The sequence below is a fragment of the Thalassophryne amazonica genome, chromosome 14 (genome assembly GCF_902500255.1).
Source record: "Thalassophryne amazonica chromosome 14, fThaAma1.1, whole genome shotgun sequence".
Taxonomy (NCBI): Eukaryota; Metazoa; Chordata; class Actinopteri; order Batrachoidiformes; family Batrachoididae; genus Thalassophryne; species Thalassophryne amazonica.
Genome location: NC_047116.1, coordinates 6,312,662 through 6,327,234, shown reverse-complemented (window position 1 = coordinate 6,327,234; position 14,573 = coordinate 6,312,662). Strand labels below are relative to the sequence as shown.

At 42.6% G+C, this 14,573-nt stretch overlaps 2 protein-coding genes across 2 annotated transcripts in view; both read right to left on the bottom strand.

Moving 5' to 3' along the window:
• The window catches only part of LOC117524586 (trace amine-associated receptor 4-like), a 32,715-nt gene extending 19,324 nt beyond the window's left edge, over positions 1 to 13,391 (bottom strand). The window contains exons 1-2 of the mRNA XM_034186397.1: positions 13,303 to 13,391; positions 1,101 to 1,106 (exon numbers count right to left, since the gene is read on the bottom strand). The gene's annotated coding sequence lies outside the window, so the exon portion shown is untranslated. The remainder of the gene's footprint in view (positions 1 to 1,100; positions 1,107 to 13,302) is intronic.
• Positions 12,075 to 13,400, bottom strand: LOC117524585 (trace amine-associated receptor 13c-like). The gene is made up of 2 exons (XM_034186396.1): positions 13,100 to 13,400; positions 12,075 to 12,891 (listed from the first exon to the last, which is right to left on the bottom strand). Exons 1-2 carry the CDS (start codon positions 13,273 to 13,275, stop codon positions 12,075 to 12,077), a joined length of 993 nt encoding a protein of 330 aa, XP_034042287.1. The 5' UTR covers positions 13,276 to 13,400.
• Between the last annotated feature and the right edge of the window lie 1,173 nt (positions 13,401 to 14,573).

Genomic DNA, 14,573 nt, shown 5'->3' with positions numbered 1-14,573 from the left:
TTCTATTCATTTTTCTGACCATGGACTTGTACGTGGTCTATTAGAAAAAAAACTGACCTTTTTATTTTTTTTTAAAACTTTATTGATCTGAGTCACGTGAGATTGCATCAGCCAACCTTGATCCTTAGTGTGCATGCGTGAGTTTTGTCCCGCCTGTCGGCTGCGTCATTCGCCTGTGAGCAGCCTTTGTGTGGGGAGTGGTCCTGTGCGCTCGGTGGATTTTTCTTGCAAGGAAAATGGCGGAACGATTGGAGCAGCGCTACTGCATCAAATTTTGCCAGAAACTTGGCGACAGCCAAGTGGAAACCATTCGAAAGATAAAGACGGCTTTCGGGGATGAAGCTATGGGCACCACACAGATTAAGGAGTGGTACAACCGGTTTAAAGACGGACACGTAACGGTGGAGAGAGCGCCGTGCTCCGGCCAACCATCGACGTGCCGAAATGACGAGATCATTTCCAAAGTGAACGCTGTGGTGATGCGGGACCGTCGAGTGACCATCCAAGAAATTGCGGACGAAGTGGACATCAGTACTTTTTCGGCACATTCCATTGTTACAGAAGATTTGGGCATGAAGCGAGTGGCTGCGAAGTTCGTGCCGAGGTTGCTGATGGCGGAGCAAAAGCACTTCCGTGTGGAAGTCTCACAGGACATGCTGGACTCCATTCACACTGATCCCAGCTTTATGGACACTATTATCACTGGCGATGAGTCCTGGGTGTACGGGTATGACCCGGAAACGAAATTCCAGTCGTCACAGTGGAAGCATTCCACGTCGCCACGATCGAAGAAGGCACACCAAGTGTGCAGCAACGTGAAGGTAATGCTGACTGTTTTTTTTTACTCCTGCGGTGTGGTACACCACGAGTACGCACCACAGGGTCAAACAGTAACGAAGGAGTATTACAGGGATGTCCTCCGTCGCCTCCGTAATGCTGTACGGCGCAAGAGACCGGAATTGTGGGCCACAGGAAATTGGCGCCTCCACCACGACAACTCGCCAGCTCATTCCTCCAACTTGATTTGGACTTATTTGTCTAAAAAACAAACTCCTGTGGTTCCACAGGCTCCATACTCTCCTGACATGGCCCCTTGCGACTTCTGGCTGTTCCCAAAAATTAAAAGACCATTAAAAGGAACGCGTTTTGAGACGAGGGAGGACATCATGCGCGCCATCCCAAAAGAGGCGTTTTTGGAATGCTTCCAACAGTGGCGACACCGCTGGGAGAAGTGTGTGGAGTCCCAAGGAGTGTACTTCGAGGGTGATTAGGTTTCCAACCCTCCAGGTAAGCCAGTTTTTTTCCCCGGCCAAAGGTCGGGTACTTTTCTAATAGACCTCGTATACCTGTCTCCTGATTTGGAACTACAACTGAAGAAGAATAAGATATGGAAAATGAACTAAGCAGTTATCATGCTGAGAAATGCTGATAATCTAATACACATCTCAGCCTTAGAGCAGGGGTATTCAACTCATTCCAGAAAGGGCTGAGAGGGTGCAAGTTTTGTTTGCAACTCCCTACCCCACTCCACCAGGTGATTTCACTGATTAACTGATTTCATCTGCTGATTCCAGCCCTTTCTGGAAGGAGTTGAGTACCCCTGCTTTAGAGGATTGCCTTGCTTCTGTACAAGCTGGATGGCTTGGAATTTCTGACTTTTAAACTCAAGAAGACTGAAATGATGGTCCTCTGTCCAGCCAGACATCAACATAAGTTTGACCAGCTAGTGCTTAACCTAGGCTCGTGTGTCATACGTCACAGGGACAAAGTGAGGAACCTTGGCGTGATTTTTGAACTCATGTTGTCCTTTGACCTACACAAGAGACAAATCACAAGGACTGCTTTCTTACACCCTCATAGCACAGCACAGGACAAACCACCACACATAAACAAACAGTGACAGCGACAGTCTGTTGTCTAGTTAGTGAGCATTCATACCCTAATCTAGGACACCAGAGTCTTGATCCCCTTGAGAGCACCCAAAACCGAATTGTGGTGATGGCCACAAACACATAACCAACCACACACAGAGAACCAGATCACAGCTAAATATCTGATCACTACTGTGGCTGGTGTGTTGGGCCAAGGAAAAATATGTGCGAAAGGAAAAATATGTGCGTCTTAAGTCTGGACTTTAAAGTCTGTACAGAATCTGACTGTTTCATTGATGCAGGCAGATCGTTCCACAGAACAGGGGCACGATAAGAGAAAGCTCTGTGACCCACAGACTTTTTATTCACCCTAGGGACACAAAGTAGTCCTGCACCCTGAGAATGCAGAGCCCAGGCCGGTACGTAAGGTTTAATTAGGTCAGCTAAGTAGGGAGGTGCCAGTCCCTGAATAATTTTATAGGTTCGTAACAGAACCTTAAAATCTGATCTCACTGGGACAGGAAGCCAGTGAAGAGATCCCAAAATGGGTGTAATGTGGTCAAACATTCTGTTTCCTGTCAAAAGTCTGGCTGCAGCATTTTGAACCAACTGGAGAGCCCTAATGCTGGACTGTGGTAAACCAGAAAATAGAACATTGCAGTAGTCCAATCTAGACAAGATAAATGCATGAATCAGGGTCTCAGCATCAGCCATAGACATGATGAGATGACATTTTTCTTAGATTAATGTCACATCGGATTCTTCACACCATATGACAGCTACGACGTGCGGCGTTCTCTGACTTTTCGCTATCGGTGGCTCCGGCTGGTTGTCCGGGGTGCCAGGTCTCCACTTCCGCGTCGCCATCCTGTGAGGAGCTGCAGTCGTGGCTGCGTGCAGGAGAACCTGCGCCCGCTCGGTTGTGTCTCTCAGCAGACTGACGTGCGCTCAGTCCGTGTGGCACTCGTCAACACAAGGTCACTCACAAGTAAGACTTTCATTTTGAATGACTTTTTCTCCAGTCGTGATCTGGACTTTCTCCTGTTAACGGAGACCTGGCTGAAACCAGGTGAAAATAGCGCCTTTTCTGAGCTCCTCCCCCCCGGCTGCTTGTTTTTCAGCTCCCCGCAAGCATCAGGTCGAGGCGGGGGTGTGGCAACGGTTTTTAAAGACAGTTTTAAATGCCGATTTTTATCTTCTAATGTCTACTCCACTTTTGAACTTCAGTTGTTTGTGATGGAGTTCGACTGTCCTGTGCTCTGTGCTGTTGTTTATCATCCACCAAAATTTAATAAGGATTTTATTCAGGAGTTTTCTGAGTTTCTGGCAGATTTTATCCCAAAATATGACAAATGTTTGGTCTGTGGTGATTTTAATATTCATATCTGTTGTCCTTCTAATCAGCTGGCTGATGATTTTAAAAGCCTCCTGAACTCTTTTGGTCTAACACAAGTTGTGGATGGACCAACACATAATCTTGGACACACCTTGGACCTGGTTATTTCTTTTGGGCTCTCAGTTTCACTTAAGGACATATCAGACGCTGCTATTTCAGATCACTTTCCTGTTATTTTTGAATTTATTGCTCCTCCATCTGCTAGTAAGCCACTTGTTCCTGTCTCTCGCCGCCGTTTGATCACCTCCTCGACAGCGGGGGACTTTGCTGCTGCCTTCATGGACTCTCAGTTTTATGCCATGAATGGACTGGTTTCTCCATTACTCCCAGATAACATCCTCTCTTCTTTCCACTCTACATGCACAGTCATTTTGGACTCTGTTGCACCGATGCGCTGCAAATCCAGGAAATCAAAATCCGACCCCTGGTTAAATGCCACGACCCGTGCCCTCAGGCAACGCTGCAGACGGGCGGAGAGAAAATGGAAAAAGGACAAACTGCAGGTGTCTCTGGGTTTCCTGAGGGACAGTCTAACTGACTATCAGAAGGCTGTGAAGGAGGCAAAAGCACAATATCTGTCTCATATTATTTTGAGCAGTTGTCATCGTCCCAGTGTGTTATTTCAGACTATAAACTCAGTTGTAAATCCACACACCTCTGTTTTGTTGGACGCTACAACCACAACCTGTGAGGAGTTTCTTCAGTTTTTTATTGATAAGGTTTCATCAGTCAGACAGAACGCTGATCAGAGCTGTAATGTTGAGTTGTCTGCTCCTCGTGCACATTCTGCTGTGCTCGAACAGTTTGAACCCATTTCTTTTGCATCTCTCGCTGATGTTGTCAAACACATAAAATCTACAAGTTGTCCTTTTGATGTTGTTCCAGCTAAGGTGCTGAAGGAGGTTTTTAATACTGTTGGGGCAGGTCTCCTAACTTTTATCAATGCTTGTCTTAGATCAGGGTCTGTTCCAGCTGCTTTTAAACATGCTGTGGTTCGACCTCTTCTTAAAAAACCTCACCTGGAACCATCAGTTTTATCCAATTTTAGACCTGTCTCTCATCTGCCATTTCTATCTAAGGTTTTAGAAAAGGTTGTCTTTTTACAGTTACAATCATTTTTAGAAGACAATCTCATCCTTGAAAAATTCCAGTCTGGGTTTAGATCGCGACACAGCACTGAGTCAGCACTTTTAAAAGTTCATAATGATATTACTCTGTCGGTGGATGCAGGGAATCCTGCTGTGCTGGTTCTGTTGGACCTCACAGCAGCCTTTGATACTGTGGATCACACAGTACTTGTTTCCCGGTTGGAACATTTTATTGGCATTCATGGTACTGCACTTGAGTGGTTTAGATCATATTTGGCTGAAAGGAGCTTTTCTGTCATGATTGGGGACCTTTCCTCATCAACTGCTCCTCTGTGCTGTGGAGTGCCGCAGGGATCTGTCCTTGGGCCGATTCTATTTTCTTTGTACATTCTGCCATTGGGGTCAATTATAACCCAGCACAATTTGTCCTTTCATTGTTATGCAGATGATCTGCAAATCTATCTGCCTGTGAGGACTAATGGGAGTGATGCTTTGTCATCATTATTTAATTGTATTCGTGATGTAAAGCAGTGGCTGTCCCGAAACTTCCTTTACCTGAATGATGGTAAAACTGAGATCATGGTGTTTGAGCGCACTGGCATACCAAATGTGGTAACACCAAATTTTGGTGCTTTGGCTAACTATGTAAAACCAGCTGTCAAGAATTTGGGAGTGATATTTGACAGCTGTTTGAGGTTCGATCAACAGATAAATTCTGTTGTCAACGCTAGTTTTTTCCAACTTCGCCTCTTGGCTAAAATAAAGCACTTTCTCAGTAGACGTGATCTTGAGACGGCCATTCATGCTTTCATCAGCTCCAGACTTGATTATTGTAATGCACTTTATGCGGGCATTAATCAGTCGTCTCTTGCGCGTCTCCAGTTGGTGCAGAATGCTGCTGCTCGTCTTTTGACAAACACTTCTAGACGTGAGCATATTACGCCCATCCTGTACTCACTCCACTGGCTTCCAGTTCGTTTTAGAATTGATTTAAAAATTTTAATGTTTGTTTTTAAAGCTATTTATGGCCTTGCACCTCCCTACTTGTCTGAAATTTTAACTTTGCGCACCTACAGTAGGACGTTAAGGGCGTCTGGCCAGCTTTACTTAGATGTTCCAAGGTCAAGATATAAACGCTGGGGTGATCATGCTTTCGCGGTAGCTGGCCCCAGACTGTGGAATGAGCTACCTCTTGAGTTACGTACTATTCCTGACCTAGCACTTTTTAAATCTAAGTTAAAGACTTATTTATTTAAACTGGCTTTTAACACTTAGTGGGGAGGTGACATGTTCTGTTATTTTATGTTCTTTTTTATGTGTTGTTTTAAAATTTTATTTTATATGTGTTTTATTTTGTAAATTTGTGTTTTTAATGTTAAGCACTTTGGACACCAGTCGGTGCTGTAAAGCGCTTTATAAATAAATGTTGATTGATTGATTGATTGACTTGGAGCTATTCTTAGCCATAGGCTGCTTTGTGGATACAGACCCTGGTTTTTATTGTTTTGGACTTGTACAATGTTGAATGCGATGAAAGGGGGGGGGGGGGGGGGGAGGAGTGCATCCCCTGGATCTGCCCCTGAAATCTACATGTCCATTTCTGTTTTTCTTACAATTGATCATGTATTCTCCTGAATCACAGGTAGTATGCTCAGTGTGTTGACATTAAACAATCCTGTGACTGGTATTTATGGATTTACTCTATATGGATTTTTTACTCAAAATGGCCTCTAGTGACAAGCTGTAAACCAGGTAAGTCAGAAATATGATATGATGTCAAGGAATTAGGCAGGAGTCAAAGAAGTATCTGGAATAAAATTTAACAGTTTTTTGCTTGGTATTCATTTCCAATTTATTTTCTGTGCAAAATAGCACAGAGCCCAAACTTTCCAGTCTGGTCTAGGATGTGGCTCGAGCTGGATTGCAAACCTCAGTGTGAACTCAACGTAGTAGGATGACCCGGGTTTGAAAAACAAGTCTGAATGCCATCTGGCTAGAAAGCAATCCATATTGAATCTGGCTGAATATGGATTGCAAACCCCAGTGTGAATGGGGTCAAAGTGACACTGGATTTAACTTCAGCCTTCGATACTGTTGACCATTCTGTGTTGCTCTGGACACTGAGGGTTTGGCCGGGCATGTCTAGGACTGCTCTTGAATGGTTTCCTACATATGTCAGGTTTAGAGGTTTTTCAGTTGATACATCTAATTACAAATCATAATCAGCTCCCCTCAGTCATGGAGTTCCACAGGGTTCTGTTCTTGGCTCTATTTTATTTACGCTAGAATTACTTCCTTCATATCACCTTTTAAGCTCATTTCATGGTCTCTCTTATCATTGTTATGCTGATGATATTCAGCTTTATTACATTTAAACTTCATTGTGTCTCGAAAGTGTCAGCTTGACAAAACTGCACAGATTGCATAAAATCCTGGTTGTCAGATAATTTCCTCTAGTTGAATGAGGATAAAAGTGAGGTTCTTATTTGTGCCTTGGCTAACTTGGTCCCTGACGTTAGTGGAAACTTGAGCTCACTCTCCTCCTATATCAAACCATCCATTAGAAACCTGGGAGTGACTACTGTAATTATAGTGGGCGATTTTAACATCCACACAGATGCTGAGAATGACAGCCTCAACACTGCATTTAATCTATTATTAGACTCTATTGGCTTTGCTCAAAAAGTAAATGAGTCCACCCACCACTTTAATCATATCTTAGATCTTGTTCTGACTTATGGTATGGAAATAGAAGACTTAACAGTATTCCCTGAAAACTCCCTTCTGTCTGATCATTTCTTAATAACATTTACATTTACTCTGATGGACTACCCAGCAGTGGGGAATAAGTTTCATTACACTAGAAGTCTTTCAGAAAGCGCTGTAACTAGGTTTAAGGATATGATTCCTTCTTTATGTTCTCTAATGCCATATACCAACACAGTGCAGAGTAGCTACCTAAACTCTGTAAGGGAGATAGAGTATCTCGTCATTAGTTTTACATCCTCATTGAAGACAACTTTGGATGCTGTAGCTCCTCTGAAAAAGAGAGCTTTAAATCAGAAGTGCCTGACTCCGTGGTATAACTCACAAACTCGCAGCTTAAAGCAGATAACCCGTAAGTTGGAGAGGAAATGGCGTCTCACTAATTTAGAAGATCTTCACTTAGCCTGGAAAAAGAGTCTTTTGCTCTATAAAAAAGCCCTCCGTAAAGCTAGGACATCTTTCTACTCATCACTAATTGAAGAAAATAAGAACAACCCCAGGTTTCTTTTCAGCACTGTAGCCAGGCTGACAAAGAGTCAGAGCTCTATTGAGCTGAGTATTCCATTAACTTTAACTAGTAATGACTTCATGACTTTCTTTGCTAACAAAATTTTAACTATTAGAGAAAAAATTACTCATAACCATCCCAAAGACGTATCGTTATCTTTGGCTGCTTTCAGTGATGCCGGTATTTGGTTAGACTCTTTCTCTCCGATTGTTCTGTCTGAGTTATTTTCATTAGTTACTTCATCCAAACCATCAACATGTTTATTAGACCCCATTCCTACCAGGCTGCTCAAGGAAGCCCTACCATTATTTAATGCTTCGATCTTAAATATGATCAATCTATCTTTGTTAGTTGGCTATGTACCACAGGCTTTTAAGGTGGCAGTAATTAAACCATTACTTAAAAAGCCATCACTTGACCCAGCTATCTTAGCTAATTATAGGCCAATCTCCAACCTTCCTTTTCTCTCAAAAATTCTTGAAAGGGTAGTTGTAAAACAGCTAACTGATCATCTGCAGAGGAATGGTCTATTTGAAGAGTTTCAGTCAGGTTTTAGAATTCATCATAGTACAGAAACAGCATTACTGAAGGTTACAAATGATCTTCTTATGGCCTCGGACAGTGGACTCGTCTCTGTGCTTGTTCTGTTTGACCTCAGTGCTGCTTTTGATACTGTTGACCATAAAATTTTATTACAGAGATTAGAGCATGCCATAGGTATTAAAGGCACTGCGCTGCAGTGGTTTGAATCATATTTGTCTAATAGATTACAATTTGTTCATGTAAATGGGGAATCTTCTTCACAGACTAAAGTTAATTATGGAGTTCCACAAGGTTCTGTGCTAGGACCAATTTTATTCACTTTATACATGCTTCCCTTAGGCAGTATTATTAGACGGTATTGCTTAAATTTTCATTGTTACGCAGATCATACCCAGCTTTATCTATCCATGAAGCCAGAGGACACACACCAATTAGCTAAACTGCAGGATTGTCTTACAGACATAAAGACATGGATGACCTCTAATTTCCTGCTTTTAAACTCAGATAAAACTGAAGTTATTGTACTTGGCCCCACAAATCTTAGAAACATGGTGTCTAACCAGATCCTTACTCTGGATGGCATTACCCTGACCTCTAGTAATACTGTGAGAAATCTTGGAGTCATTTTTGATCAGGATATGTCATTCAAAGCGCATATTAAACAATATGTAGGACTGCTTTTTTGCATTTACGCAATATCTCTAAAATCAGAAAGGTCTTGTCTCAGAGTGATGCTGAAAAACTAATTCATGCATTTATTTCCTCTAGGCTGGACTATTGTAATTCATTATTATCAGGTTGTCCTAAAAGTTCCCTAAAAAGCCTTCAGTTAATTCAAAATGCTGCAGCTAGAGTACTGACGGGGACTAGAAGGAGAAAGCATATCTCACCCATATTGGCCTCTCTTCATTGGCTTCCTGTTAATTCTAGAATAGAATTTAAAATTCTTCTTCTTACTTATAAGGTTTTGAATAATCAGGTCCCATCTTATCTTAGGGACCTCGTAGTACCATATCACCCCAATAGAGCGCTTCGCTCTCAGACTGCAGGCTTACTTGTAGTTCCTAGGGTTTGTAAGAGTAGAATGGGAGGCAGAGCCTTCAGCTTTCAGGCTCCTCTCCTGTGGAACCAGCTCCCAATTCAGATCAGGGAGACAGACACCCTCTCTACTTTTAAGATTAGGCTTAAAACTTTCCTTTTTGCTAAAGCTTATAGTTAGGGCTGGATCAGGTGACCCTGAACCATCCCTTAGTTATGCTGCTATAGACTTAGACTGCTGGGGGGTTCCCATGATGCACTGTTTCTTTCTCTTTTTGCTCTGTATGCACCACTCTGCATTTAATCATTAGTGATCGATCTCTGCTCCCCTCCACAGCATGTCTTTTTCCTGGTTCTCTCCCTCAGCCCCAACCAGTCCCAGCAGAAGACTGCCCCTCCCTGAGCCTGGTTCTGCTGGAGGTTTCTTCCTGTTAAAAGGGAGTTTTTCCTTCCCACTGTAGCCAAGTGCTTGCTCACAGGGGGTCGTTTTGACCGTTGGGGTTTTACATAATTATTGTATGGCCTTGCCTTACAATATAAAGCGCCTTGGGGCAACTGTTTGTTGTGATTTGGCGCTATATAAAAAAATTGATTGATTGATTGATTGTTGGTGAATTGGATTTGCATGTCAAAGGTCTGATTTCTTCATGTTTTTAATCAACTAAGAAACAGTAGCAAACTTAGCCCTTATTTTTTCTAATGCTGAGTTGGAGATGGTTATTCATGCTTTCATCTCATTGTGGTTGGATTATTGGAACTCGAACTTTACTTGCCTCAGTTAAACCTCTTTGGATTGTCTGCTGCTTAGGTTGTGTACAAATCCTCCCATGTTACACCTCTCCTGGTTTCACTGCACTGACTCCCTGTCCGGTCCAGAATTCAGTTTATGGTTCTGGTTCTGATGTAAGGCTCTGCTTAGCGAATAACCTGTGTTATGTTGCTTCCCAATGTCTATATGCAAACAATTTCACATGCACACAGAGCCACGCTGACATGTGTCTAACTGACTCCATCACTTCTTCTAGTCTGCTTTATTGCACACAAGAACCCAATAAGAAAAGGATTCATCTGCCATCTACTGGTTGCTAATCATGTAGTGCATCATTTAGTTTCATACCTAACAGTCTGCTTATATTGGTGAGCTTTTGCAGCTGTATGTCACCATGAGGACTTGGAGGTCCTCTGATCAAGGTTTTTTAGCTGTTACTAAATCTATATTGAAAACTGAAGAGCCATTGCAGTCTCGGCAGTTTGCGATCTGTGAACTCCGCTTACTGGTTCAAAAAGCAGCTGACGACTCAGCTTTTTAAACTGCTGCACAAATAATGAAGTGATGCATCATTTGAATGTGGTGTTGTGCCTTGAGAGCGATACTTAAAATGGTCATTTTTACACCACAATGGACCTGCAGTGTGATGGGCATTTACCGTAATTTCCAGAGTATAAGTTGCAGGTTTTTTCACCTGTTTGGGAGGTCCTATGACTTAAACTTCAGTGTGACTTCCACACAGAAAAATCACACATTTGTTTTTCATATTGATAATAATAATAATAACAACAATACCAATGATTTATGTTGGCCTTTCCCAGGAATCAATACATAATAACAATCCAGAAAAACTCTAAAGTGCTGATTAAAAAAAAATAGACATCAAATTGACTAACATTTTTTATGGTAGTGTTTCCAAAGCTGTGGGTCACAATCCATGCCCATCTGATGTTTTCTGTTGTTCAAAGTGCACCAAATAACAAGATATGTTGTCCACCACTTGTTCATGTATTCATCTGGATTATTTTTGTAATTTAACTAATTAATTTAATTTAATTTTATTTTATTTCCTTTACATAGCGCCAAATCACAACAGAGTTGCCTCAAGGTGTTTCACACAGGTAATTTAACAGCCTGAATGTTGCGCACGACCTCCTGCACTCCTCAAAGATCTTGCCTCTGAATCTGTGTCCTTCTGATGTTCTCTGTTATTCTAGCTGCATCAAATCACATCCAGTACTTGTCCACTTGACTAGTTTTGGAATTTAAAACTCACCTCCAGGGAAATGCTGTGACAAATATCCTGAAGGTGCTGAGATTTAAATATGAACTAGTTTCAAATGATTTTGTATTAGACTTTGGATTAGAATCCCTTTACAAGCCTGTTATTCTCTGTGCCAGTCAGTGTGGTGCATCGAAACAAACACAAGTTCAGATTGTGGCCCCATATCTGTGTTTGACAATATACATTTAACAAATCAAACACTGAACAATGTGTATGTGTGTGTGTGTGTGTGTGTGTGTGTGTGTGTGTGTGTGTGTGTGTGTGTGTGTGTGTGTGTGTGTGTGTGCGTGCGTGTGTGTGTGTGCGTGTGTGTGTGTGCGTGTGTGTGTGTGTGTGTGTGCGTGTGTGTGTGTGCGTGTGCGTGTGTGCATGTGTGTGTGTGTGTGTGGGGGGGGGGGGGGGGGGGGGGGCATCGCCCAGGTTTGGACAATTTATTGTTTCTTTTTGGTTATGAGTATCATTATATTTGTGTGAAATACAAACATGATCAGATTTGCTGTATGTACTGTATGTCAGCACTGCCACTGGATGTTTAAGTGTCATTTCTTTTTCTAATCTCTCATTTTGTCTCAGTTCTAAACACTGCCTTTTCCTTTTATTACATGGAAATATTACATCATATTTTAGGTCTAGGATTACACACAGAACATGGACAAATTACTGCTGCCGAAGACAATATTTGAGGAAAAACCCATGAAAGTTCTTTATCATTTCCATTTGTTTCACTACAACCTGATCGTCACCAAATATATGTGAGGAAACGAGGCGCTGTAACATTCAGTGTCCATGTAAATGTCAGTTTGCTGATTGTCAGAGGATGTTGGCCTCAGAGGATCCAGGCCGCAGGATCTGAAGCGTAGCAATGAGTTTAATGGCTTTTCTGAACCAGGGGTAGAACAAAGCGTAGATCACAGGGTTTAGACAGGAGTTAAAGTAGTACAGAATATTAACAAAAGCTGCAGCCGAAGCATTGAGCACATTCTCCCCTGACAAAGCGACACAGTAAAACGGACAAAAACACAACAGAAACACAAGTACAACAACACCTAAAGTCCTGGCTGCTTTCAGCTCAGATTTGTTGGCAGTTGCTTTGACCGACTGCTTGTTTCTGACTGCTGTAACATGAGAGCACATGGCGCGAGCCTGAGACACAGCCACCACAAACACTCTCATGTACAGGGTGATGATGATGGCGATGGGGAGAATGAAACAGAAAATAATATCAAATATTCCTGCAGTGCTGTTAATGACATAGAGACACTCACCGCGGCAGGAATGATAACTGCCGGGACGATGGAGGTCTTCCTGCAACAGGAGAGTGATAAAGACAAGAGAAAAGAGCCAACAGAGACAAACAGAGATTTGAACTTTTCTCACAGTGACTCTGGTGGAGTAATGCAGAGGATGACAAATAGCAATGTAACGGTCCACTGATATGAGGACCATGTCTCCAATTGATGAAAAGGTGATGATATAAGAGACATAAATATACAGAGAACACATGAGGTCACCAAGAAACCAGCAGGCTGTCTGTCGGAGGATCTCAGTCGGGATCAGTATGAGGCCCACGAGGAAGTCTGAGATGGCCAGAGAGAGGAGGAGGAGGTTGGAGGGAAAGTGAAGCTGCCTGCAGAGACAGAAACATACAGCACATTATGTCACACAGTCCAGAGGAGAGATGGAGAACATGAACATTGAAGAATGACCAACATATACACATTTCATCTGGTACATGTTGACCTGCTGTGTGCAAAAGTATTTTCATCAAAGCAGAGCAGTGTTAAGTCTGGAGAGCACTGAAACCAGTTTAACAGTTAGAGTTCAGACGTTTGTGCCTGAAGTGTGAGACTGAGATGATGACCAGCAGGTTGAGTGTGGCCGTGACGACAGAGATGGAGGACAGCAGAATGTGGAAAAGCACAGCAGGATGCCAAGGAGGTGCCGGCTTCCTGCAGGAGGTGTTGAGGAGTTCTGGAAAGCAGAGCTCTGCTCCGTCCTGGGTCTCCATCATCAGAGAGGAGAAGCTGCTGAGCTCCACCAGCTTTCTGACTAAAACTCAGTCACACAGCTGATTTATCTCTTTCTGACGTTCCCTTCATCCAGACACTCCTCCGTCTCTCTGGACACTGATGTCCCTCCTTCAGTGGTCTTCACCTTCCTGTTCCTCAGGAGCCGTGTTATGGAGACTATGATGTCACATGGGTGTGTGTGTGTGTGTGTGTGTGTGTGTGTGTGTGTGTGTGTGTGTGTGTGTGTGTGTGTGTGTGTGTGTGTGTGTGTGTTATTGTACAACCCCAATTCCAATGAAGTTGGGACATTGTGTAAAATGTAAATAAAAACAGAATACAATGATTTGCAAATCCTCTTCAACCTATATTCAATTGAATACACCACAAACACAAGATATTTAATGTTCAAACTAATAAACTTTATTGTTTTTGTGCAAATATTTGCTCATTTTGAAATGGATGCCTGCAACACGTTTCAAAAAAGTTGGGACGGGGCAACAAAAGACTGGGAAAGTTGATGAATGTTCAAGGAACACTTGTTTGGAAACAGGTAAGTGTCGTGATTGGGTATAAAAGGAGCATCCCCAAAAGGCTCAGCCATTCACAAGCAAAGATGGGGTGAGAATCACCACTTTGTGAAGAACTGTGTGAAAAAATAGTCCAACAGTTTAAGAACAATGTTTCTCTACATTCAATTGCAAGGAATTCAGGGATTCCACCATCTACAGTCCATAATATAATCAGAAGATTCAGAGAATCTGGAGAACTTTTTACACATAAGCAGCAAAGCCGAAAACCAACATTGAATGCCCGTGACCGATCCCTCAGGCGGCACTGCATTAAAAACCAACATCACTGTGTGAAGGATCTTACCGTGTGGGCTCAGGAACACTTCAGAAAACCATTGTCAGTTAACACAGTTCATCACTACATCTACAAGTGCAAGTGAAAACTTTACCATGCAAAGTGAAAGCATACATCAACAACATCCAGAAACGCTGCCACCTTCTCTGGGCCTGAGGTCATTAGAAATGGACAGATGCAAAGTGGAAAAGTGTGTTGTGGTCTGAGTCCACATTTCAAATTGTTTTTGGAAATCATGGACGTTGTGTCCTCTGGACAAAAGAGAAAAAAGACCATCCACATTGTTACCAATGCAAAGTTCAAAAGCCAGCATCTGTGATGGTATGGGGGTGTGTTAGTGCCCATGGCATAGGCCACTTATACATCTGTGAAGGCACCACCAATGCTAAAAGGTACATCCAGGTTTTGGAGCAACACAGCTGCCATCCAAGCAATG